At 47.7% G+C, this 26,010-nt stretch overlaps 1 protein-coding gene across 1 annotated transcript; it reads right to left on the bottom strand.

Annotated features, from left to right (window-relative positions):
* Positions 1 to 139: 139 nt before the first annotated feature.
* LOC123345305 (butyrophilin subfamily 1 member A1-like) lies at positions 140 to 26,009 on the bottom strand. Its single transcript, XM_044982081.1, has 12 exons — positions 25,877 to 26,009; positions 24,926 to 25,657; positions 21,889 to 22,005; positions 18,391 to 18,738; positions 16,916 to 17,197; positions 15,513 to 15,617; positions 14,010 to 14,030; positions 13,237 to 13,257; positions 12,768 to 12,788; positions 5,013 to 5,039; positions 2,446 to 2,478; positions 140 to 900 (listed from the first exon to the last, which is right to left on the bottom strand). The coding sequence occupies exons 3-12, from the start codon at positions 21,986 to 21,988 to the stop codon at positions 380 to 382; spliced, it is 1,479 nt and encodes a 492-aa protein (XP_044838016.1). The 5' UTR covers positions 21,989 to 22,005; positions 24,926 to 25,657; positions 25,877 to 26,009; the 3' UTR covers positions 140 to 379.
* Position 26,010: the final 1 nt, after the last annotated feature.

Here is a 26,010-nt window from a genome sequence, read left to right as displayed (position 1 = left end):
GGAGCCCCCAGTGAGATCTAAGGACACAGATCTGTACAAAATGCTCCTGGCTGCTGCTGCTTCTCCCCAACCCCCAAACCCTGATTGATTCATGCTGTGTCCCTGCCACCCCCACCTCCACCTGTCCCCAGCCCGGCTGTTAGTGCCACCCCCTGCCCAGCCCCCACCTCTTCCACTCAGGGCCCCTCCTGTAGCCCCAGGGGTTCTTCCCCCTCCTCCCCCCATCCCTGAATCTGCACAGAGGGAGCGGGAGGTGCTTCCAACAGCCATAGAGATGAGGTGCCAGAGGCTGGGTAGATGGGAGTCCTCCATGATCATAGAGACTTGAGTCCATGAGGCTAGAGAGGCTGATTTTCTATTCCTGCCTCTGCTGCGTGTCTCAGGGACACAGTCTGAGCCAAGATCCTGGCCACACCTGGAGCCAGGGTCGGATTCTCTCCCCTGGGATGGAGCCCGGCGGGAAAGTGAAGATCGGGGCCTCGTCACCAGCATCGATAAATGTCACCTGTCCCCGGTCACAGTCCAGACAAACCCGGATCCTGCTGGGGGCCCGGCTCAGGGGCAGGGGGGTCACAGGGGAGGTGAGAGCCCGGAACTGACCCTCCCACCGCCCCACAGCCCAGATCCCCCCCTTAGGGCTGAGGCTGATCCATCCATTCCTCCACACAGACTCTCTGGCCACCCCCATAGCCCAGCCTCCCCCATCCCCCATTTCCACCTCCATCTCCCAGCAATGTCTCCCCGAGGTGAATCCCTCACAGCCCAGCACACAGGGCTCAGTGTCAAATCTCTCAGGGTTGTTGGGCAGTCGCTGCCGTGTGTCTTCCCATCTCACACTTTTCCGATCCTCAGACAGGACAAGGTCGGGATGAGCCGTGTCTGGATCCAGAGTCACATTCGCTGGGGAGAGAGAATCAGAGCATTAAGGGCAGAGCTCAGCCCTGGGGGAGGGTTTGATGGTGTCAGTGACAGAATCTGCCCCAGCTGGGGAGTGACTCTGAATCTCCTTCCTGCAGGATTTACCTGTCAGCTCTGAATGGGGAGCAGCTCTGAGATGTCAGCACAGTGCAGGGGAGAGTCACATCCCTGGCAGAGATGGGCCCTGCAGCAAAAGGGTCACTTGTGCCAGGTCTGGGACTCAGGCTCTCTCATGTCCTGCTGCACATCTCTCCAGGGAGGGGACTAGAGACCCACATGTCGGGAGGATGGGGGGCAACATAGTGGTGAGAAACTGAGCTCCTGCTGCTCAGTGGTCATTGATCCGCCTCACCTCTCCCTGCAGTTTCCCATCTTAAACCCCATATTCCCAGCTGAGAGAGATCATCGCTGTGGGGAGAGAACAGATACATCCCAGCCCTGCACCCTCAGCCTACGTGAGAGCAAGGGGAGTGTTGGGGGAGAAGGAGCGGGAGGGGAAGGAGGGAGAGCAAGCAGAGTGGTGAATGGAGACATGAAGGAAGGGATGCCAGAGGGTAGAGAAAACCATATTGGATGAGGAGATGGGGCAGGAGAAGCCCAGGGCAGCAGGACATGAAAGGTTATAGAGAATTTGCTGTGAGTGTGGAAACCAACTCACCTGCCTGTTCCCTCCAAGCAGCCACCGTCACCAAACCTCCAGGCCCTTCCACCTGCCCCCACTTCTACAGCCTCCGCACCAGCCCCATTCAGCTGAGGGCCTGATGCTCTCCCCACCCTCCTGTTCCTGCCAAGCACTGCCGGCCCTCCAGCCCCTTCCAAACGCTGCCCCATCCCTCAGTCCTCTGGGCCCTTCCCAATCCCGATGTGTCTCCCTCTTTGCACTCTCATGACTTTCCCCCTGGGCTCTCTCTGTGCTCTATCACCAGTGTTCTTGTCACTGGGCATATTTTATTTCCTCACCTCCCTGTTGTGTCACTTGAAATATCTTTGTTCCTCTCTCTAATCGCTGAATTTTAGCATTTACACGTCATTTCCTCTGTTTCCAAACTCTGAATTGTTAATCCTCAGTTACTGGGCATTTAACAGACCCAGAATTCAGTTTGCTCCTGTTCCACAGCCCGTGGCTCTGGCCCCCACGGCCTCAGGCAGGGAGGGGGCTGTGAGCAGGGACAGCCCCGGGGAGCTGGGGGAGAAGGAGCTGTGTCTTTGGCCCTGTGCTAAGGGCTGGCACATGTCAGTGGCTGTGACCCCAGGCTGGGCTGTGGGCCCAGGAAGCTCTGCAGGTCGCACTGCACATGAAAGCAGAGGAAGGACAGGAGGAGTAGACACAATAGTGTCTGGATTTACTGCTGTACATCAGGCCAGGGCTACACAACCTCCCTCCCCTCCCATGCTATGAAATGCAGGATGCTTGTGAGCTCTGCCCTGAGCCACAAACTCCCCTCCCATGGCCAGTCAGGGGAAAGCAGCAAAACGTTCTAACAGCTGCTGAGATTGGCACATTGATAGAATCTGAACTTCAGTTACCTTCTTGTACAGGTGGCACAGAACTTCCCAGCCCTGGAAACACAGAGTCAGAGATGAGAGCTCATCTGAACAAGCACATTAACAGAAATTAGTGTTGTAGAGAGGGAGGCCACTCGTACAGATTAAAATGGGCAGACCTCTGTTTGAGAGGTTTGTCTGCTGTCCATCATGGGGTCTAAAATGGAGGTGATTTTGTCCAGTGTTGGATGGGGGACCCCACTCCGCACCCTCCATCTCTGAAAAATGGTGTCCCCCATGCGGCATGACCTCACACGCACCATCACGCCAAGGAGGATGGGGTGGCACCGGGGGGCCCAAACCAAACCCGACAGTCTGGAAATATCGAGCGTAAGGAGTGGCTCCTTATGCCTATAAAATGTTACACTGCAGAAAAGATACGTCCTAGAGTTCAGCATAAAGTAAACAATCCCCAAATACACCTGTAAGCATTTCTCTGTCAGCGGCTACAATTTTAACAGACTCTTTTTTCCTTAGCCAGTGACCTGTGTGTGTGCATAATGATACAATCTCCAGTTACATGATCACACACTGTTTTTTGACACAGGACCCCTGCCTCATTCTTTCACTGCCCAGGATGGATGCACAAGGGGTGAGGATTAAGGGTGTACAGGCAAACATAAAACCGGCATTTCCTACTCTCAAGTCTTCAACATTGCAGCCTGAATCATCATCTGTTCGTGGGGGTGTTGTGCAGTATTCTGTACTTGTATCATGTCCCCTCTCACTCCTCTCTTTTAAAGGTAAAAATTCCCAATTTTTTCAATCTCTCCTCATGCTGATTCTCATTGCCTCTCTCTGAGCCCCCGTTTCTTCTTCGCTACCCTTTCTGAGATGGGGTGAGCGGTACCGAACACCGTGCTCCAGATGAGGGCAAACCACATTTATAGAATGGCTGTATAATATTCCCATGTCATTCACCATCCCATTTTTATGGATTCTCATATTTTGTTTGACCTTTTCCCCAGAGCTGCGCAGTGAGCAGAGGTTTTTGTCAAACTGAACACGGTGAATTCCCGGTTGCATTACTGAGCTGCTGATGCACTTATTTTCAAACCCTGTAATGTGAATGAGTTGCTCAATTTTTTCCCTCCATGGTACATTCATTTATCACCAGTGCACTTCATATCCCACCATGTTTCCCTTTCACACAGCTTGGGGTGGGGGTGGGGGTGTAGGTCCCTCTGAACGGCCTCACAGTCTTCACTGGACTTGAATAGCCATCCTCAGCTGTGGCCCCCTGGAAGAATCATCATTCCTCACAGGGACCACTCCTACCCCCTGGGCATCTCTCTATTCCTCTCCCACTCCCTAACCTTACCCCTCCCCGTACCACTCCTCTCCTGGTCCATCTTCCCTAAGGAATTCCAGAGCCCACACTGGCTCTCTCTGGGCTCTTACTGGTTTCCCATACAGCTTGGATCTTGCCGTGTGTTGGGGGTGGTGCAGTCAGTGTGTGATGCAGGGCCGGTGCTACTATTTAGGCCAACTAGGCGGTTGTCCAGGGCGCCATCAGTTGGGGGTGCCAAAAAATGGCACCACCAATTTTTTTTTAAAGCCTTTCAGCGGCTGCTGTGCTGGGAGGGAGAGAGAGTCTGAGCTGCCAGCAGCCTGCCCAGAGGTTCCCCGGGTCAGGGTGCCACCACCGGCAGCCCAGGGATTCCCCTAGATCAGCGCGCCGCCGCCGGCAGCCCAGGGGTTCGGACTGCCAGCAGTGGCACACTGACCCAAGAGAACCCCTGGGCTGCCTGCCGGCGGCTCAGACTCCCTCTCCCTCCCAGCGCAGCAGCTGCCCCATCCCATGCCATTCTTCTCATTGCCGGCAGGGGCGCCGGCGGCTGGGCAGAGCTCCGCAGCTCTGCTTAGCACATGTGGCAGGAGCCTGGCGACAGGCGCAACAGCAGGGCTTCTGGAGCAGAGGTGAGCTGGGGTTGGGAGATGCCAGAGAGCTCCTTGGGGGGGGGAGCTGCTGCACGGGGGGCACCTCAGGGCAGGGGGGAAGTGCCACGGTGGGGGGGGGGTGGAGCTGCTGCAGGGCTTGCGGGGGGGGGGGGGGGCTTCCTTGCACCGGCCCTGGTGTGATGGGATCTCTATCTCTGTGTGTGACCAATGGGTGTCTGTGTACAGTGAATGTGCTAACCTCTGCTGGCTGCCATGTACCTGTGCCATGGCTAGAGTAGCAGCAGCAGCAGCTGTCTGGGCACATGCAGCCCTGTTAGGGCTTCTGAAAATTGAAACCAGCAGCCTAGACATTAACCTGCCCTGGCCCAGCCCTTTGTCCACCCCTCCCTCCCTGAGCCTCCATCCCCATCAGGGACTCTAACAGCATCTCTCTGGGAATCCTCTGAGCTTCCAGTGTGCACAGATGAACTCCTTAGGCACCCAAAATCATAACGTTGGCCACACAAACCTTTGAGTTTTTTCACCTTAGTACAGAGCTGTCCCTGCCCCAAAAAGCTAGTGTAAAATGTTAACTGCATGAGAAAAAGGGACAGGAAATCTCAGGGCAGGGGAGCTTTGGATATTGATGCAATAGGAGCAGTAGTTACCTGGGCAGACGACGTTTCTTCTCCAGTCTGAAACCAAACACAGAGAGAGGGATGAGAACTCAGCTGAGCAAATGCAGTAACACCAGGGCTCTGGGATGAAGAGCAGCTGGCTTAAGCTGAACCCAGGCAAGAGCAAAGTGATTCCGAAGCAAGGACACATTTTGAAGAATTAGATGAGACTCCCCCCTTTATCTCAGCTCACTAGGAAACTCTGCATCTTCCTGTGGGTAACCGTCTGGCCACAGTGATCCCTGCCTCTGCCACTGCCAGGCTGGGTTACTGCAGATCACTGAATCCACAGCTGAGTGTGAAGGCTCCAGCTGGTACCTAATGCAGCTGCCGGCCTTCTCCAGGGCTTAGGCCACAGTGACACATCAGGCCCATGTTCCAGTCCCTTCACTGGCTCCCAGTCCCCTTCTGATGCAAGATTAAGACCTTGGTATTAATCTGAAAATCAATTAAATGTAAGGGGACTGTTGCCCCCTTACTAACATTCAGTGGGGGTGTTTGGTTGCTAGCTCCCAGCACTAAAAGGGGAGGGATCGATGGCAAATCAGGACCCTGAAGCCTGGTCTACACTAGGCGTTTAAATCGGTTTTAGGAGCGTAAAACCGATTTAACGCCACAACCGTCCACACTAGGAGGCACCATATATCGATTTTAATGGCTCTTTAAACCGGTTTCTGTACTCCTCCCTAACGAGAGGAGTAACGCTAGTATCGGTATTAACATATCGGATTAGAGTTAGTGTGGACGCTGATCGACGGTATTGGCCTCCGGGAGGTATCCCACAGTGCACCACTGACCGCTCTGGACAGCATTCTCAACTCGGATGCACTGGCCAGGTAGACAGGAAAAGCCCCGCGAACTTTTGAAATTCATTTCCTGCTTCCCCAGCGTGGAGAGCTCATCATCACAGGTGACCACGCACAGCTCATCAGCACAGTTAACAATGCAGTCTCCTGAGAATCGAAAAAGAGCCCCAGCATGGACCGCTCGGGAGGTACTGGATCTGATCGCTATATGGGGAGAGGATTCAGTGCTAACAGAACTGCGTTCCAAAAGACGAAATGAAAAAGTATTTGAAAGAATTTCTAAGGCTATGACAGATAAAGGCCACTGCAGGGACTCAGTGCAGTGCAGAGTGAAAGTTAAGGAGCTCAGACAAGCCTACCAGAAAACCAAAGAAGCAAACGGAAGGTCCGGGGCAGGTCGAAAAACATGCCGCTTCTATGCTGAGCTGCATGCAATTTTAGGGGGCTGTGCCACAAGTACCCCACCCCTGACCGTGGATTCCGAGGTGGGGGTTGTAATCTCTGCCATGTCTGAGGATTATGCAGACGGGGAAGATGAAGATGAAGAAGAAGAGGAAGACCTAGCAGAGAGCACACAGCAGTCCGTGACCCCCAGCAGCCAGGAGCTTTTTATCACCCTGACGGAATTACCCTGCTCCCAGCCCTCACAAGCAACAAGGGAGCTCTGGTGAGTGTACCTTTGCAAATAGCAAACATTGTTTTTTAAGCAAGCCTTTTTTAATGATTGATTTGCCCTGAGGACTTGGGATGCATTCGCAGACAGTATAGTTACTTAGAAAAGTTTGTTAACATGTCCGGGGATTGAGAGGAAATCCTCCAGGGACATCTCGATGAAGCGCTCCTGTAGGTACTCCAGAAGCCTTTGCAGAAGGTTTCTGGGCAAGGCATCCTTGTTCCGCCCACCATGGTAGGACACTTTACCATGCCATGCATGTAACAAGTAATCAGGTATCATTGCGTGGCAAAGCATAGCAGCGTATGGTCCCGGTGACTGCTGGCATTCAAGAAGCATCCGCTCTTTATCTTGTTCTGTTATCCTCAGCAAAGTGATATCGTTCAGGATAACCTGGTTAAAAATCAGGAATTTAAGTAAGGGGGGTGGCCATTTTTCTACTGGGTTCGTGGAATGCAGCAGCTTAAAAAAAACACTTTCCTGCACGTAGCGAAGCGGGGGGAGGGGAGGAGTGAAATGCCGATGATCTTTTCTGTTTGGTCACCGGCGATCTTCCCCAAGCTACCAGACACACAGTGGGTGGGGGGGGGGGGAGGGGGAAGGTTGTTGATTAGCAGGGAGCTAGCGTGGTATTAGCCATGCGTTGGGGGGGAGGGGTAAATCACTGAGACAGTGGCTTACCATGGCCGCATGCAAGCTGAATTCTGATGCCTGGACCTGTGTCTGTGAGATCTGTAACTCCAGAGCTGCAAGCACTCACTATTAAGATGAAAAATGCGACCTTGTAGGGAAATCACATGTGCTAGGTGAATAGTGATGTTCACTGTGAAACAGTATAACCATTGTTCTGTAAAATGTATCTTTCTAAATATTTATCTCCCTCATGCAGCTGCAAATTTTTCAACCATCCCTCCTCCATCCCAAAGGCTAGCACAGATAAGGCGGAGGAAAAAGAAGACGTGAGATGAGATGTTCTCGGATATTATGGAAGTTACACGCAATGAAAGAGCTCATCTGAATGAGTGGAAGGACGTGGTTTCAAATTACAGGAAAGAGGCCAGTGAACGTGAGGACAGGAGGGACAACCGAGATGAGAGGTGGCGGCAGGAAGACCGGCAGGAAAATCAGCGGTTGCGGCAGGAAGATCAGCGGTGGCGGAATGCAACTCTGGGGCTGCTGCGTGATCAAACTGACATGCTCCGGCGTCTTGTGGAGCTTCAGGAACGGCAGCAGGATCACAGAGTGCCGCTGCAGCCCCTGTATAACCACCCTCAACCCTCACCATGTTCCACATCCTCCTCACCCAGACGTGTAAGAACACGTGGGGGGAGGCTCCGTGCACCCGCCCACTCCACCCCCGTGGACAGCCCAACCAGAAGGATGTCGTTACTCTGAATTTTTTTTAATGGCCTTCTCCATCCCTCCTATCCTCCTCCCAAAGCACACCCTTACTTCTCTCCCTCTTTTTATAATGAATCAATAAAGAATTCATGCTTTTTAAATGAGTGACTTTATTTGCATAAGTAAGCTGTACTCGAAGGGGGAGGGGGAGTTGCTTACAGGGACTGAGTCAATCAAGGGGGTTGGGTGTTCATCAACAAACACAGCAGTCACACTGTACCCTGGCCATTGATGAAGCTCGTTTTCAAAGCTTCTCTGATGCGCACCGCTTCCTGGTGTGCTCTTCTAATCTCCCTGGTGTCTGGCTGCGCGTAATCAGCGGCCAGGTGATTTGCCTCAGCCTCCCACCCCGCCATAAAGGTCTCCCCCTTACTCTCACAGAGATTGTGGAGAATACAGCAAGCAGCAATAACATAGGGGACATTGGTTTGGCTGAGGTCTGAGCGAGTCAGTAATGTGCGCCAGCGTGCCTTTAAACGGCCAAATGCACATTCCACCACCATTCTGCACTTGCTCAGCCTGTAATTGAACAGATCCTGACCACTGTCCAGGCTGCCTGTGTATGGCTTCATGAGCCATGGCATCAAGGGGTAGGCTGGGTCCCCCAGGATAACGACAGGCATTTCAACATCCCCAACTGTTATTTTCTGGTCTGGGAAGTAATTCCCTTGCTGCAGCCGTTTAAACAGAGTAGTGCTTCTGAAGACGCGAGCGTCATGAACCCTCCCTGGCCATCCCACGTGGATGTTTGTGAAACGTCCCTTGTGATCCACCAGTACTTGCAGCACCATTGAAAAGTACCCCTTCCGGTTTACGTACTGGGTGCCCTGGTGCTCTGGTGCCAAGATAGGGATATGGGTTCCATCTATCGCCCCCCCACAGTTAGGGAATCCCATTGCAGCAAAGCCATCCACTATGGCCTGCACGTTTCCCAGAGTCACAACCTTTCGTAGCAGCAGCTTAGTGATTGCTTTGGCTACTTGCATCACAGCAGCCCCCACAGTAGATTTTCCAACTCCAAATTGATTTCCGACTGACCGGTAGCTGTCTGGCGTTGCAAGCTTCCACAGGGCTATCGCCACTCGCTTCTCCACTATGAGGGCTGCTCTCATCTTGGTATTATGGCGTTTCAGGGCAGGGGCAAGCAAGTCACAAAGTTCCATGAAAGTGCCCTTACGCATGCGAAAGTTTCGCAGCCACTGGGAATCGTCCCACACCTGCAACACAATGCGGTCCCACCAGTCAGTGCTTGTTTCCCGGGCCCAAAATCGGCGTTCAATGGATAGAATCTGCCCCATTACCATCAAGATCTCCAAAGCGCCGGGGCCCGCGGTTTGAGAGAATTCTGTGTCTACGTCCTCATCACTGTCATCGCCGCGCTGCCGTATCCGCCTCTTACTCGCCTCGGTTCGAAGGTCCTGGTTCAGCATATACTGCATGAGAGTGCGCGAGGTGTTTAAAACATCCACGATTGCGGTATTGAGCTGAGCAGGGTCCATGCTTGCTGTGCTATGGCGTCTGCACAGTTCACCAAGCAAAAAAGGCGCGAAACGGTTGTCTGGCGCTTTCAGGGAGGGAGGGAGGGGTGAGGCTGTACCCAGAACCACCCGCGAAAATGATTTTTGCCCCATCAGGCACTGGGATCTCAACCCGGAAATGCCAAGGGGCGGGGGAGGCTGCGGGAACTATGGGATAGCTACGGGATAGCTACCCACAGTGCAACGTTCCAGAAATTGACGCTAGCCTCGGACCATGGACGCACACCACCGATTTAATGTGTTTAGTGTGGCCGCGCGCACTCGATTTTATAAAATCTGTTTTACAAAACCGGTTTATGCAAATTCGGAATAGTCCCGTAGTGTAGACGTACCCTGAGACTGACAGTCCCCAGGAACAATGGCAAGAGGCCAATGCTCCATGTCAGCCTGATTGACAGAGCGGGCCGGCTAATCAAGGAGACAGAAGGCCAGGGTGGGTCCCGTCCTCCATGTGAGCTGGAATTGCCTGGGTCAGACGGAGTGGGGCCGAGCTAAGGAGAAAGCAGGGGCCGAAGCTGAGCTGGAGAGCAGACCCTGTGCTAGATCCAGAGCTGCAGCCAGAGAGCCAGGTGTGGTGAGCAACTGGAACCAGCCAAGGGGGGAACCTTGGTAAAAGGGCCCAGTGCATAAAGTTGCTCCAGCCAAGGGTCCATGCAGGCCAGGCTGGGAGGGGGATCTTAACCCGACAGGGGGCTGACGCTGGGAAGAAGGGTCCCACCACCAAAGCCCGGAGGTGTGTGGTCACCACCAGTGCAAGTGTCTAACCGGCAGCATAACTGCAGCACAGCCAGGGCCTGAGAAGGAGGCCTGGGACCTACAAGGAACAGACTGTAAAGTGCTTTGATGTCCAGAGACACTGTTTGTAATGTTCCCTGCCACAGAGCAGAGTGATGTGTTTTCCTGTAACCTTTCCCATTTTTTCTTATTCTTCTCTTTAAATTAATTGTTAAGTAAACAACTTGTATTTGCTTTAAATTGTATGGAATAATCAGTGGGTCGGGGAGGTGCCCAGTGCAGAGAGGGTACCCTGGAGTGGGGACACCTTAGCCCCTGTCCTAGGTGGCCACAGCAGGGTTGGGGGTCGAGCACCCCAGGAATCCTGGGCCCAGCCTTGTTGGGGCTACGAGAACTCTGCCAGACAGGAGAGTCCTCAAGGGCAGGGAGGCCTCTGGGTAAAGGAAGTGGGAGCGAGGACTCAGATCCTTTCGCTAGCCCACTTCACCAGGGTAGCACAGAAGCCAGGAAAGTTCCCCACAATAGCAGGACCATTCCCCTGCTTACATAATGAATCCAGCCCCAGTGGAGGCTGTTTGTGAGCCATCCAGGTAGGAGGCTACATAGGCAGAGCATTGTATGGGGCACCCAGGTTGCAGGGCGGGGGTGACACAGCCACCCCTTAGTCTGGATTGTACCCTGGGTATGTCACAATGACACCCTAAATTAAAGCTCCCTGGCTAAGCAGGGGATAGAGACACCAAAACCCAGTGAAAATCAGAGCGGGTGGGGACAGGTGTTCCTGCCTGATGCTATGAATTCCCCTTTGAGAGCCCTAGGTACCATTTGACCCTCCCCTCCCCTCCCCTCCCCTCCCTTCTCCTGTGTTTAAAGCCAGAGCTGATTGGACTCCATGGAGAGCCCTTGGTTCAGTTCAGCGATTGCAAGAGCTGAAACTGCTGATGAGTAGGTCTAGGGGCCAGGTCGTAGACCTAGTGCAGGAACAGGGCTGCAGCGAACAACATGGAGATGGAGGAGCAGCCACGGCCTGCTGGAATCCCTGGGTAGGTCATGGAACCTCAGAACACACCATTGCAGAAGTGGCCGTGGGGGGCCAGCAGCAGCTGCGAGGAGAACAGCAGTGGAGCTGACCAGTAACAGCCCCAGAAAAACCAGCAGAACCAGCGGCAGAGGCATCAGCCAGTGGAGGCAGAGACAGCAACAGCCGCCGCAGTGAACCAGTTCCAGAGGCAGGAGAGGCATTGCTCAATGTCCCTCCCTGTTTTTCAGGGAGGGGAAGCAGTGAGCAGCCAGTGGCACAGGTGCCGATTTCCCCTCTGGCCCATGGGTGCTTGACACCCTGCTCCACCCCAGGCTCCGCCCCCCAATTCCACCCCCTTCCCCAAATCCCCACCCCTGTTCTGCCCCGACCCACCTCATTCCATCCCCTTCCCCATGTCCCAGGCCTCACCCCGCCTCTTCCTCACCTGCTCCCCGAGGTGTGCCGCATCCCTGTTCCTCCCCCTCCTTCCCAGAGCATCCTGAGTGCCTTGAAACAGCTGTTTGCAGCAGGCACTGGGAGGGAGGGGGAAGAATTGGTCAGCGAGGCCGCCAGTAGGTGAAATACACTGCGGGGATTAGGGAGCTTGGCTGTGGGTGGGTGCAGAGCACCTGCTAATTTTCTCTGTGGGTGCTCCGGGCCTATCGGCACCTATGGCCAGCGCTGACAGTAACAGCAGCAGCAGCAAGCCAGTTGTAGATGTGGAAGCAACAGCGGACGCCTTGCTCAATGCTCCCCCTCTTCCCCACACACGCACTTTTCAGGGGTGGGAGGGCACCTCTGAACTCTGGGTCTTGGCTAATTGAGAGCAACCAACTGTGAGTGGGCTGCAGTGGCGGGAGAGGGCAGTGGTGTGTTACAGGTCATTCACTCATTGGATTTTCACAGGGCAAGGTGGGAAACTGAGGCAAAGGACACTGCCCAATGTCCTGTGGGGTGGGGGTTTGCTAAGGGTTACATGCTTTGGAATCATGGCCTTGGTGTTTTCCAAAAACAATGCTGGGGTCCCTTTGCCTTGTAATACAAGTTTTCTTTTGTTACACCCAGACTCAGGGCGGGTGAGTGGGACGTTTCGTCTCTTATCCTGTGTCTACACCAGCACTTTTGTCAGTAAAACTTTTGTCAGTTAAGGTGTGAAAAAAGCACGTCCCTGACTGACATAAGTTTCACTGACAAAAGCACTGGTGTGGACAGTGCTGTGTTGGCGGGAGACACTCTCCCAGTGACGTAGCTACTGCCGCTCATTGGGGGTGGTTGAATTATGCTGGTGGGAGGTCGGTACAGAGCAGCCACATGGGACACCCGATTGCAGGGAGCTGCAGTGGTACAGCTGTGCCACTATAAGCCTTAAAGAAACCCAGGAGTTACATTTTCCCAGATTACTGGGTGAAGTCTCAAGTGTTTTTTGGTTTGTATTGCTAAGAAGAACCCTTGACATTGAACCCAGCCCGTGTTGCTGCCGACTCCACCTGGCAGAAGGGTGAGAGATCGAGAGATCCAGAGAGAGTTTCAACAGCACGGAAAAGGCTGCATTTGAGAACCAGAAACACTTACCAAGTTCTCTTTGAAGATCATCTAGGTAACATAGAATCAGAAACAAACACACACTAATTAAGTGCATCTCTTCTAGGATGGAATCAACCCCAGCCTCCCATCACGCATCCTTGCCTGTCCCTCACAAACCCATTGATCCAGGCTATGGGCAGGGAAACCACTGAGATCCGGGGAGAAGAGTCTCTTTCCAACGTAGGAACATAAAAACAGCCGTACTGGGTCAGACCAAAGGTCCATCTAGCCCAGTATCCTGTCTACCGACAGTGGCCAATGCCAGGTGCCCCAGAGGGAGTGAATCTAACAGTTAATGATCAAGTGATCTCTCTCCTACCATCCATCTCCACCTTCTGACAAATATGGGCAGGGCACGGAGCACCTGCAAAGTCCCATAGGATGTGGCTACATAGCAACTGAATACCCCTAATTTGTACGAAGTTTTCCTTGTTGGAGAAAAGGGCACAACACTTACCAATTTCTGTATCACGTTTCCCTAAAATAATAATAAAAACCAGAAATAAATATAAATTATGATTAGGAGCATTTTTCTCTTGGATATACAGTTGTCTGAGTTTTGTGAAAGTTGAACATTGTGTATAACTTTTCATACTACCTGTTAGAGTGAAATTTATCAGGGTTAATCTCATCCCAATTTCCTTTTAAGATTAAACGAAAAAATGAACTCCTTCTCCTCAGATATAATTACACACAAGATCCATGTTGGACCAAATTATTTACTTGTCAAATGAGGCAAGAGGACATTTGATGGCACAGTGTCCTCCTGGTCCCCCATGTCATGGTGCCTCCAGCACCATGTGGATTTCACCCTCAGAGAAGATACACTGCAAACAGGCACCAGCCTACCAAGCACGTGCTTGGGGCAGCACCTTGGGAGGGGGCGGCGATCGGGGTTTGTTTTTGTTGGTTTTGGTTTGGCCAGGCAGCGCTGGGGCGGGGGGTGGGGACTTGGGCGGCCCCACGCGGTGCTCAGGGAGTGGGGGGGTCGGGCGGTGCTCTTTTTTTTTTGCTTGGGGCAGCAAAAATGTTAGAGCCGGCCCTGATTGCAAACAACATTTTCTTTCTGATTTCCTCTTACCCACATACTGAATAATGATCAATACATTATCACTGACATTTCATGTGATTTTCAAATTGATCTCTCTTTAATAATAACCATCATCATAAATAACAGAACAGCAAACAACTTAATGGAAAAGGTTCTATGTGGAGAAAAATTGAACTTACTGATTTCTCCAAGATGTTTCCCTACAGAAACGAAATAAAGCAAACAGATGTCAATACAAGTTACTTAAGAATATTTTCCGTTCATGGAGATTTAAAGGCGTGTTTTTATGATAGGAACGTCTAGCCCCTAAATACCAAACATTTCATTCATGTTTTACTAACCATGTGGCTACGCTAGAGTTAAGTGTCCGACAGTAACTGACTGTTTTCAAGGATTTACAATTCTGAAAGTTTTGAATTCCTTATGGAATTAGGGTCTGATTTTTCAAGGCATTTAGGAGCCTAACTCCCACTGATTTCAGTGAAAGTTAGCTGACCACATACCTTTTAAAATCTAGACATTAGAGCCCAGTCCAGCTTCCTTGTATTGTCTCTCACATTCCCATTTACTTTGCTGGGAGCTCTGGGGGTGCTGACTGGAATTTCTGGCCCTCAAATTATCAGCATGATTGTTTTAGCGACATGACTTGTGCATTCAGTGCTTGATCCTACACTCATTGAAGTCAATGGCAAAGCTCTAACTAATGTTAGTGGTGCAGTATCTTGGCTTTCATCTTTTTCTGGTTAAAAAACTCCACTCAAAAAATTCATAAATAAACAAAGAAGTACCCTTATGAGGAGACAAATTTGTAGAAAAGTTTTACTTGTTGGAGGAAAGAGCATGACATTTACAGATTTCTATATCCCGTTCCATTAAAAATAAACAGAAATAAATATAAATGCTTATTAGGAGCAGTTTTGCCTTGGTTATACAGTTGTCTGCATTTCATGAAAGTTGCCCAGTGATTATACAATTCATGAGCCTTTGATGGGTTTCATATTCTCAACACCAGGAGAAAAAGTTTTCCCTTCTCCATCTCGGACTTATTGTTCCTCACCATTGTCAGAACTCATGTTCAGGCTCAGAGCTCATGTCTATTCAGACCCCTCTTTTCTTTTCTACTGTTGTATATTTTTTAATATTACCTATTGGGATGAAATTTGCCAGGTTTTGTCTCATTCCAATTTCTTTGTAACAGTAAATGAAATCAGACAACTGCTCCCAAAATAAAATCAAACACAATCGTTATGGGGACCCAACTCTGTACAAAATATTTTCTTATCAGAGGAGGGAAAGAGACATTAACTAATTCCCAAAGTCCATGGGAACTGAGGAGGGAATAACTGCACAGCTGGGTGGGAAGTGGTGAGAAAAGAGCGAGGAGGGGAGAAGGTTTTGGCTCAATCTTCCCTCCACCCCTTCCCCAAATGCTCCATTCAGCTTAACTGAGGCAGTTCTGGGGGAGAAATATTCTGTGCCTGTAAAGGGCTGGTGCAGATCACTGCCTCCTGGAGCAAATGGAAACCTTAGTAATGTTTCCTTCCCTGTGCTGCTGGGGGGAGCGCAGTGCAGGTCTGTGCTTCCCCTGCTTGTCCTAGTGTAAAATGTCATTCTTCCCTTTTTTCATTTATTAGAAGAAAATTCTTGTTCATTTCACTAACATTTTCCCCTGTGACATTTACCTTTCATGTTAAATAGATAAAGAGTGAGGCCAATGAAACCAAACAAAACCAGGAGAATCACACTCAGAGCCACCATCCATGGATTCACCCTTGGGAAAAAGAAATCTGAAAAATAAACCCCACAGGATTTGCATTAGTTTGGAAGCAGGAACAACATCAATTTTTTCTCTACTGCACGTAACTACATAAATAGTCCCCAGCAGGACGTATGTGAGATAAGAGTGAAAACATGACCCCCTCTATGCTACACAAAAGACCAAAACCTGATTGTAAAAATTACTCCAGTGCTAAAGCTGTGTTGGTTGATTAACCTGTGAATGACCAGGCCTGGTTTGATTCATGGTATTCAGAGCTTCATTGAGTTCAGGGGCAAATTCTCTGCTCACAAAACCACACTGACTTCAGTGGAGTTATGGCAGCAAACAATTTGCTCCTCACTGTTCAGCAGCATTCAGAAATTGCAAGAGTATTTTGCTGAGTCACTAATAATTTCCCCAATTATTTCAATTAATTATAATTGCAATTAATTCAAACATTATGTGCTGAAAATTGATTCATCTTCTTTTGCCGTTCTTGTGTTTACAGCATCAAAATCATCTAGCCGGGGTGGGCATTTCAAACATGCCTAAGGCCTTCTCCACACAGGATTTATGCACTGGTTTAGTGAAATTGGTGTAACACTCATGCAGTCATCATTGTTACACTGATTCCACAGCTGACCACGTAACAGGACTGCCCCAATTTAACTAAACTGGTTGACAAAACTTTAAATTGTAAATCAGTTGAATGGAGTCCTTTATCCATTTAGTATCAATCAGTAAGGAACTGACTTAAGCAAAATACATAGGACACTCTGAAACTGAAATAAGAGCATTCAGACAAGAGGTTTCGTCGATAACTGAGTAGATAATCAGTGCAGCTTGTGTGTGTAAACAAAGGCAAAGTGAGTTATGAGCACAACTCCCATTGAATGTCAACAGAAACAAGCCCACATAATTTGGTGATATTTCACTTATTGAAAGGGTAGCAAACAAACCATAGTGTAAAAATTGCTACAGTCACAAAATCACTGTGGTGAAGTTAAGTTTTTAGGAACAAACTCTTTCAAGGTTTGGTGAATATTTCTTCTCAAAAATCACACACTCTTTTTTTTAAGTAAGAATTTCAGGAGTATTGGAGTTACTATTAAATTTACATGAAACCCAGAACTCTGATAACTCTAAATCTTCAAAATTAAGGCAGATTGCCGAAGTTGTGACCTCTTAAGGTGCCAGTTTCTGAACTTCCTTGTTTTTATGTAGTTGTAAAATATGCACAACAGATGCTTCAGTTCTTTGTTTCCTATGTTTTGTTTTGTTTCTGCTGAAGGTGATTTCTGTGTGTGGGTTTAGCTGGTAACTGACCTGCTATATAAATGGTTGATTCCTTTTCTTGATTGAGAACGGTGTTCCTGATCCAACAGGACAGGTTCTGGTTTGAACGTTCTTTTATAATAATAGAATTTTCTGTTTCAAACAGGCCACTATCCCCTAGGGATTTTGCTTCAGACAGTGATGGTAATTCTTGCCCACTGGGATCTCTCCATAGCACCTTGGGCTGTGGGTACCACCCAGCTGATTGACAAACCACCCGGATCCCTCCATCCTGGTGACTCTCCACAGAGATGAGAGGATTGGACCCCAAAGCTAGAAGAAAAATTACATAAATGTGTGCCAAATCAATGGGGTAACTTAACAGCTAAAAGGATGAGTGAGAGATTGTGGATCCCTTATTCCCACTAGAGATCACTTGATCATGTAGACGGGATTAATGAACACTGGAATTTCTGAATTCCCAATACGCATGGACACAGGAAAAGATGTGAACAAATATTTAAAATAATTTCACTGAATAAGTGAGAGATATTGTCCTCTCTACCCAAGAGCAATGGAGCACTGAACACATTTGGAAATCTGGTCACTTCATTTAAATACCTAGTGGGATATGAATTTTTCAGAAAGCCAGTTTTTAGTATATTGGATAAACATTTTGTTTGTTCTATTTTTAAACAAATAAATAAATCTAACTGGCTCCATGGTTCCTGTGTCAGAGCAGAAGGGGACAAACACTCAGACTCATCCACTAGCAGTAAATACATAATGTCTCCCTCCCTCACCATCATCTTTATGTGGCCTCAGCCAATCAGAAAGCTACAACTGATTTTGACTACACCCCAACTAACTACCTGTAGGGACCACGTCAGAAGGCCCTATAAACCTGGCAGTCCCACCTTAGCCTCGCCTCAGAATGACTGCAGAGAAATTGGAAGACCACAGGCCGTCCACACTTGAAAGGCTACAGCAGCACAGCTTCACTACTGTGGTGCTTCAGTGGAGACACTGCTTACACCAACGGCAGGACTTCTCCTGGTGTCATTGGTAATACACCGCTCTGAGAGGCAGTAGCTAGGTTGACAGAAGAATTCTTCTGTTGACCCAGCGCTACCTGCATGGGGACTTAGGTCAGCTTAGTTTTGTCACTCATGTGGAGTGTATTTTTCACACCCCTGAGAGACAGTTAAACTGACCTATTTTTCTAGGTATAAACCAGGCCCATATTTGTCTAGATGTCTTTTCCCTCCTTTCTCTCCCTCCTTTTGAAGTCAGCCAAAAACATCTTTTGGGCAAGGAAATCTCTTGACCATTCTGAAAAGGTCTTTAATAAAACGTTGGGAAACCTTTTAAGCATATTTTCCAAAGTGTATGAACATGGTCGTGTGCTGAAATCTAGACACGCTGTTACTCTAAAATAATTCACAAGTTGTTAGTCACTGTTGTTGCAGTAGAAAAGAACAAAAACTGCAGCCCAGACTAAGATAATACAGACAAGAGCAGCTGACCTGCTAACTTCAGTTCCAATGGGGCTTCCTCATAAAAAGAACCGTCTTGAACAAAACAGTGGTATTGTCCTTCATCTGAGGGTCTGATATTAAGAATCTGCAAGGAAACATTCCCATCCGTGATGCCAGCTTTCAGAAGCTCTGTCCTTCCACGATAGTCTGGCATCTGGTTCCCGTATTCATCCTTCCCATGCTGATACAGGTGCACAAATGAAAGGAAATCAGATCGGAACCATCTCACCTCCATGTTCTCAGCGCTCATCCTGGGGGATAGGTGACAGGGTAACACAATGGCCTCACCCACAACAGCAGTGACAGGGTGAGCAGGACTGGTCACATTGAACTGGGCTGTGAAAGACACCAAAGCAAAAAGAGAAGCACCTCAGAGGGCTCAATAGGTTCAAAGTTTCCAAAAATTCAGCACGGGGCAGACTCCTGGCAATCAAATTTCCAGCCTGAACATTGAAAATTTGGCACAATAACAAACAAGTGAAAGTGGGGGAGAGGAGAGTTACATTAAAAAAAGTGACAGGCCAGCTCAGGTATAGGCGTCACTGATAACTCCCCTTATATTAATTTGACATGCCACAGAGCCATTTCAGTGCCCTGTGACTGGACAGGGTGACCTGAGTATATACACTGTATACCTGAGCTCTGTGATCTGTCCCGGCCTTCACTATATTTGTGATGTGATTCTCAGTGTTGGTTGTAATATGAGAAGTGTGAAAAGATGAAATCCTGACTCCACTGAAGTCAACAGAGATCACCTAGAATTTCACCCTAATGTTTTGGGACCCAGCTTCTTTGGAGACCACCACCTCTCACCTCGTATGAGGACACCATTTTCATTGAGATGAGCTGAGGTTCTTGAGTTTTCCTCCTTTGCCCCCGTCCACCTGTTTTCAGTGAGACGGGGTCACTGCCAGGACATTTTCATTACAGGGTCTTCAACTCTGGGACTCACTTGCCTTGGCCTCACTGACCCCAAATCACTTCAGCTTTAGGCCAGGTTGCCTTGGTGTTTGAGAAAGGACTGGGTCACAGAGGATGCAAGCATGTGAAGTAGGATGCTCAGCATGACCAGAGGTGTGTAGAGCAGCCCACAGTGGAAATGCCAACGTCAGGGAAGGCTGCAAAAAGGAGAGAAGATTCTCCCAAAACTGGTGGTTTACACTCTAGTTAGATCACAAACTGTGCTTCTGATCCCCCACACTGGTTATCTAGAAAAAAAATCACACAGCCCCCTTTACTGCATTCCAGTCTCTGGCTCCCAATCTGTGAATAGGTTCAGTACAGTGAGAAGTTACTTAAATCTCTATTCACGTTATAAAAAATGTTATTTTAATTCCCCAAAGGACCAGACACATTACCAGAATACCAGTTTGAATCTTACCCAAAATACCATGCTGCCAGCCAATCCTTTAGTATCTAAATCTAAAGGTTTTATTAGAAAAGAAAAGGAATGAAAAAGAAGAGAGTTGCTAAATGGTCAAAGCAGTCAGATACTTTCATATATATACACACACATATATATACACATACAGAAAGAGAGACTTCAGAATCCATATATCAGGTTCTTAGCAGCACTGGTGAGTTTGCTAGCTTGCAAAGTCCCTCTGGAACACATCCAAAGCTTGGATGGGTCTATCAGTCCTTTGTTCAAAGCTTCAGTATGTACAGAAGTTACTCCAGAGGTGAGAAGCAGGATTGTAGACAAAATGGAGAAGATGCAGCTGCCTTTTTATATCCTTTGCCATGTGGCATGGACATCCTTTGTCCCAAACACAAACTCACAGCACATGGGCATGAAAAGGTACTTGGAGTCCCCTGTCCATCGGCATGACCCCATAGGCACCAACTCTGTGGGTGATCCGGGGCTGGGGCACCCACAGAGAAAAATTAGTGGGTGCTCTGCACCCACTGGCAGCCAAACTCCTCATCCCACAACACCGCCTCCTCCACCTACCTCCCAGCACTTGCTGCTGCCACACAGCCATAGCAAGTTCTCGGAGGGAGTGGGGAAGAGTGGGAAAGTGGCATGCTCAGGGGAGGAAGCAGGGAAGAGGCCGGTCCGGGGTCGGGATTTGGGGAAGGTGTCGGAATGGGAGCAGGGCGGGGACGGGGTAGGGGCAGAGGGAGGAATCAAGCGCTCACTGGCACCAGTAGAAGTCGGCACCTATGCATGTCCCTACATGTCCTGAAAAACAACGAGGAGTCCAGTGGCACCTTAAAGACTAAGATTTATTTTGGGCATAAGCTTTTCCCAAATAAATCTGTTAGTCTTTAAGGTGCCACCAGACTCCTCGTTGTTTCTGTGGATACAGACTAACACGGCTACCCCCTCATACTTGTCTACGTCCTGCTGACTCATAGTCCCAAGGCTTTTCTCAATGGCTCATTCTACAGCAGGCTGGATAGTGCTGATGCCGGTCTGTCTGGGGGTGTCACAGCACAAGTTTGAGACACAAATATACCACACATATTTATATCTCACCATACAAAGATGATACATACTATAAACAAACTTATATTTAGCATATCAAGCCTTTTCCACTGATACCTTACAATAGAATCATAAAACTGGAAGAGCCCTCGAGAGGTCATCTAGTCCAGTCCCCTGCACTCATGGCAGGACCAGCACTGTCTAGACCCTCCCTGACAGGTGTTTGTCTAACCTGCTCTTAAAAATCTCCAATGATGGAGATTCCACAACCTCCCTGGGCAATTTATTCCAGTGCTTAACCACCCTGACATTTAGGAAGTTTTTCCTAATATCCAACCTAAACCTCTCTTGATGCAATTTAAGCCCATTGCTTCTTGTCCTATCCTCAGAGGTTAAGGAGAACAATTTTTCTCCCTCCTCCTTATAACAATCTTTTAGGTATTTGAAAACTGTTATCATGTCCCCTTCTCTTTTCCAGACTAAACAAACCCAGTTCTTTCAATCTTCCCTCATAAGCCATGTTTTCCAGATCCCTAATCATCCTTGTTGCTCTTCTCTGGACTCGCTCCAATTTGTCCACATCTTTCTTGAAATGTGGCGCCCAGAACTGGACACAATACTCCAGTTGAGGCCTAATCAGCACAGGGTAGAGCGGCATAATTACTTCTCGTGGCATATCTTGTATAAGAATTATTGTGATTTTGTAACATTGGTATCAATGCCATTATAAATGGTCACTCATATTCCATACAGCCTCACACTCAGATACTATGATGATATAATTACCTAGATGGATAGAGAAACTGAATTGCCTCATATGCAGCTGATGGAGAATTACTCCTCCAGAAGGGTTGGGGAGGATGTGGAGACTTATTTACTGATATTGAGCCAATCTGGAATTTCTTGTAGGGGTGGGTTTGGGGGTTGTTTTTTTGTTTGTTTGGTTGGTTTGGGTTTTTTTCAGTTTTGTTCAAAGGAGTGGAATAGGCATGATTTATAAATCACTACAATGAAACAAATCCTACAAGCAGCAGAAGGACCAGAGGGATTCCTACCTGATTCCAGCTTGTGAATGTGATAAATAATGAAGAAAATGATCAAAGTAGGCATAGAGGTGCTCACTGCAGAGCTAGGACAGAATGAAAGAAGCTTCATCTTCACTGTAACTTGATCTGGACAACAGGATAGGGAAGAGAAAAATACTTTACTAAAACATGTCTTGCATTCAAATCTGATTTGTTAGAAAAAAGGAACTATTATCTGCAGTTAGTGAATTGAACTGATTGTTTTTGGTCACCGTGTCCTTCAAGATTTTAGAGCTGGTAGATCTCATCCTCTCACACCTTGTTCTTAATGATAGGTTCAAAGTGGAAAACAAACTTTCCTGATTTTTCAACTCCCAACTGGTTTCTCAATTTTGAATGGACGAGTCATTGAATTGAGCTAGTTGGGTACATTGAAATGAATAAAATATTTTCTCTGTACCTGCAGAACAGGCTATTGCTGTCAAAAGCTGAATGAGCCCTTCAACAAATTCTGCTTCCAGGTGCTTAGCCAGTGACTGCCACTGCTTCATTGATCTGATTTTCTTTAAAACTTTTGAAGCAAGCATATACTGCTTGAATGTTATATGTCTTAGCATCAGTTGTCATAATTTTAATCTGAAAGATAAACCAGTATTTAATTTAAATTTAAAAAAATCCAAGTGAAAGAAAAGCCTCTGATTTAATTTTTTAAATCATTTTTTAAAGATCAATTTTCATCCACCCTGAGAATCTGGCATTTCCTTCAGATCTTTATTGCCAAAAAACTACAGCACTTTGGTGAATTAAATTAATAGGGGTGATAAACTGGTTTGTGCAGATTGGATGAATTAATAATAATAATAATAGGAGATAAACCAATCTCCTAGAACTGGAAGGGATGTTGAAAGGTCATTGAGTCCAGCCCCCTGCCTTCACTAGCAGGACCAATTTTTGCCCCAGATCCCTAAGTAGCCTCTTCAAAGATTGAACTCACAACCCTGGGTTTAGCAGGCCAATGCTCAAACCACTGAGCTATCCCTCCCCGCCCCCATTGCAGCAAACTGAAATTTGTTTGTGCCTTTCAAAAACAGAGCAGCAGTACTGCCAAACCCAGGATTCAAAAGTCAGTATAACCCCAACCCTAATGTGTTAGGGGTGCATGGTATTGTCTGGTCTTGTGTTGTCTGCAGAGGCACTTGAACAGTTTTTACAGTGGGGGTGCTGAAAGGCAGTGAAAGTGCCCTCAAATTTTTTACCTCATGCCCTTTACCCCTCCCCTCAGAGCTGGGGCTGGGAGCAGGGCTATATCTCCAGAAGGGTGGCGCACAGACAGGGGTAAAGGGACTGAGGCTGGGTCCACAGCTAGTGGCGGGCAGGAGTGGAGCCCCACATAAAACCTGGGGACACTGCACCCCCCCCCCACAGCCCTACTTCCCACGCCTATGATTGTCTGGTCTTTTAGCTTTGATTAGCTGTAAAACTGCATAATTGTTTAATTATGGGAACATATACAAGCTGTACATTTTTGTGGGGTGGTTTTTTTTTGTGCTTTAGAATATTTGTTGCTTTATGAAAATCAATACAAAAAATCCTCCCCCCCTGTACACACATTTAAAAAAAATAATCACAAATTGGGTCAAAAAAGGTATGTGACTGACTTAAAAATCAATATTTTAAATATACATTTTGAGTTCCTATTTTTTGCCATTTGGTTTTTGAGCCTTGAGGGTACATTCAATCTTATACTTTTCCCTGCAACTATAAAGGCTAGAAATTTATTTTTTACTTTAAATGAAATCAAATGTTATCACATACACTCAAAACTAGAACATTAGGGCTTTCAGAAAATTACCGAATACTGGGAGACAAAATAAAAATAACAAAAATCACAAATAACTATGAGAGTTGAGTATCAGAGGGGTAGCCGTGTTAGTCTGGATCTGTAAAAGCAACAAAGAATCCTGTGGCACCTTATAGACTAACAGATGTTTTGCAGCATGAGCTTTCGTGGGTGAATACCCACTTCTTCGGATGAGAGTTGACAATACTGAACCTGATCAAAAATACTTAAACAAACTGATTTTTCAATAGAGAATGGCTTTTAGAAATCTGGTTTTTAAAATTGATTTTTCCTATTATTTTAATGTTTTTAATTTTTCAACAAAATGATGCTAAATGAAAAAAATATTTCAAATTGATTCAAAATGAGAAACCCTAATCAAATGGAATAAAAACATTTTATTCACCCATCCCTTATCCTGTCTAAAAGAAGAAAAGGGTGAAAAAAGTTAAAACTAAAATATCATATTTTGTGCAATAATACATGATTAAAAAATTTAAAATAAGCTAATTTTTTAATCAAAACAAACACATAATTTCACAATAATACAGCCATTTTTAAATAGCTGCACTCCTATAGGTTTCTTCATGATATTGACCCTTGAATGGCTCTTCACACAGGAAGAGCTAATCTGTTACACGATATATAAATGTCCCTTTTTAAATATAGCCTGAAGTCCCCACTCAGTGACACTCTTGAACACAGGATCAACATTAGGCACATGCTTAATTCCCACTGAATTCAGAAGGAGAAAAGGAGGCAGGTTTCTGTTTTGATTGATTCTGAGCATAATTTTAGTTTTTACAAGAACAAAACAATTCACCCCCTAGTCAAGAGGCAGAAAACTGCAATGTCAGCACAGGGAGAAAACTAGACTGATGGCAGCTGGATTTGCTGCAGTAAATTTCCTGTATTCAAAGTATAGGACGTTACAAATCTCTCCCAAGAACAGTGTTGGGACCCCTGTTCTTGAATAAAATTCAGCAAAACAAAGAAATGACTCATTCCACAAGGTGTAAAAGTCTCGTGTTACATTGCTATGAAAACAAACTGCAACGTATTTGACGACAAATCACTTTGAATGTAGCTGTTCTGTCAAGTTTCTGCAAAGAGAGAAACAAATGATCACAGGATTATTTACTCCTTGTGTTTTGAACAATCTGTCCCCGCAATAAGTATTGGGTGTTAGACGTTACAAACAGCCCTTCGTAAGCAAAATTCACCCACCTGGTTGGGTCTTCTGGGAAGTTTAAAATCTCCCGGGTGTGGCCAGACTTCACCCCTTTGGCTGGGACAGTGACATGGTCACTGACTGGTCCCGTTTCTCACGCATGTTGCTCAGCTAATTCTGGGGATCAAAGAGCCGCAGTTTTGTCTCGTGGCTTTTCCGTAAATCGGTGTTAAAAGAAACGTGGGTTTGTTCCCAATTGACAAACCTGCGCTCGGATCGCAGCGTTCGCCCGGGGGAAGTGAAAGTAACATTGTCAATTGCCTCATTGCAAACCCTGTCACGTGGGGAGGGTCGAGTCTTCTCTTAAAGAAACTGCTGCACCGCGAGTGTGTGGGAAACCGGAACTTTATGTTTTAACAAAAGGGGCTTTGGTGGTGTTGGGGGATGTTGTGTTGCTATTGAGTTTATTAGATTCACTAAAAGCAGGAAGAAGATTCTCTTTGAAATCACGACTGGATTCAGGTAACCAGGACACATGAACAATTGACTCTGAATCAGTCATGAGTTCAAAAAGGAAGTTCCCGTTTCCCACTAAAGATCGTGACCTTCCAAAACATCCAGTTCATCAGAAGTGATTTGCTGTGCTGTGGCAGCCATGTTGGCCCCGGTCTATTACAGGTGGATTATGTGAGATCTTTTATTGGATCAACTTCTGCTGGGGACAGAGACGAGCTTACCAGCAACACGGCCCTAAAGAAGAGCTCGGTGCAGCTCCAAAGCTCAAATTTCTGAAAACCAAGAAATACAGAGTTAAGGTACACCGGTGGGTGCTCGCGCCCCATCAGCCCCGCCCTGACTCCACTTCTGCCACCTGCCCCCATTCCAACCCCTTCCTCAAAGTCTCCACCCCAACTCTGCCCCCCATTGGACCCCTTCCCCAAATCCCCACCCTGGCCCTACCTCTTCCCTGAGCATTCCTCCCTCCCAGCGCTTGCTGCACAAATCACCTGTTTCACAGCGCAAGCACTTGGAGCCAAGGCTGAATCCAGACATGATTTCAAAGAGAATCTTCTTCCTGCTTTTGCTGAATCTAATAAACTAAACCGCAACGCGCCCCGACCCCCCAACAACACCAAAGCCC

Source organism: Mauremys mutica, chromosome 12 (assembly GCF_020497125.1).
Source record: "Mauremys mutica isolate MM-2020 ecotype Southern chromosome 12, ASM2049712v1, whole genome shotgun sequence".
NCBI classification, from domain to species: domain Eukaryota; kingdom Metazoa; phylum Chordata; order Testudines; family Geoemydidae; genus Mauremys; species Mauremys mutica.
The sequence above is the reverse complement of the archived record's forward strand: the minus strand, read 5'-3'. Positions and strand labels throughout refer to the sequence as shown.

Bases quoted from the DNA above. Each gene is read 5' to 3' on its own strand.
- LOC123345305 (XM_044982081.1), bottom strand. From the start codon at position 21,988: ATGAAGCTTCTTTCATTCTGTCCTAGCTCTGCAGTGAGCACCTCTATG. The intron at 14,031-15,512 runs GTAAATGTCACA...TCGTTTCTGTAG, and splicing joins TTATCTATTTAACATGAAAG to GGAAACATCTTGGAGAAATC. The intron at 12,789-13,236 runs GTAAGTGTTGTG...TATGTTACCTAG, and splicing joins GAAACGTGATACAGAAATTG to ATGATCTTCAAAGAGAACTT.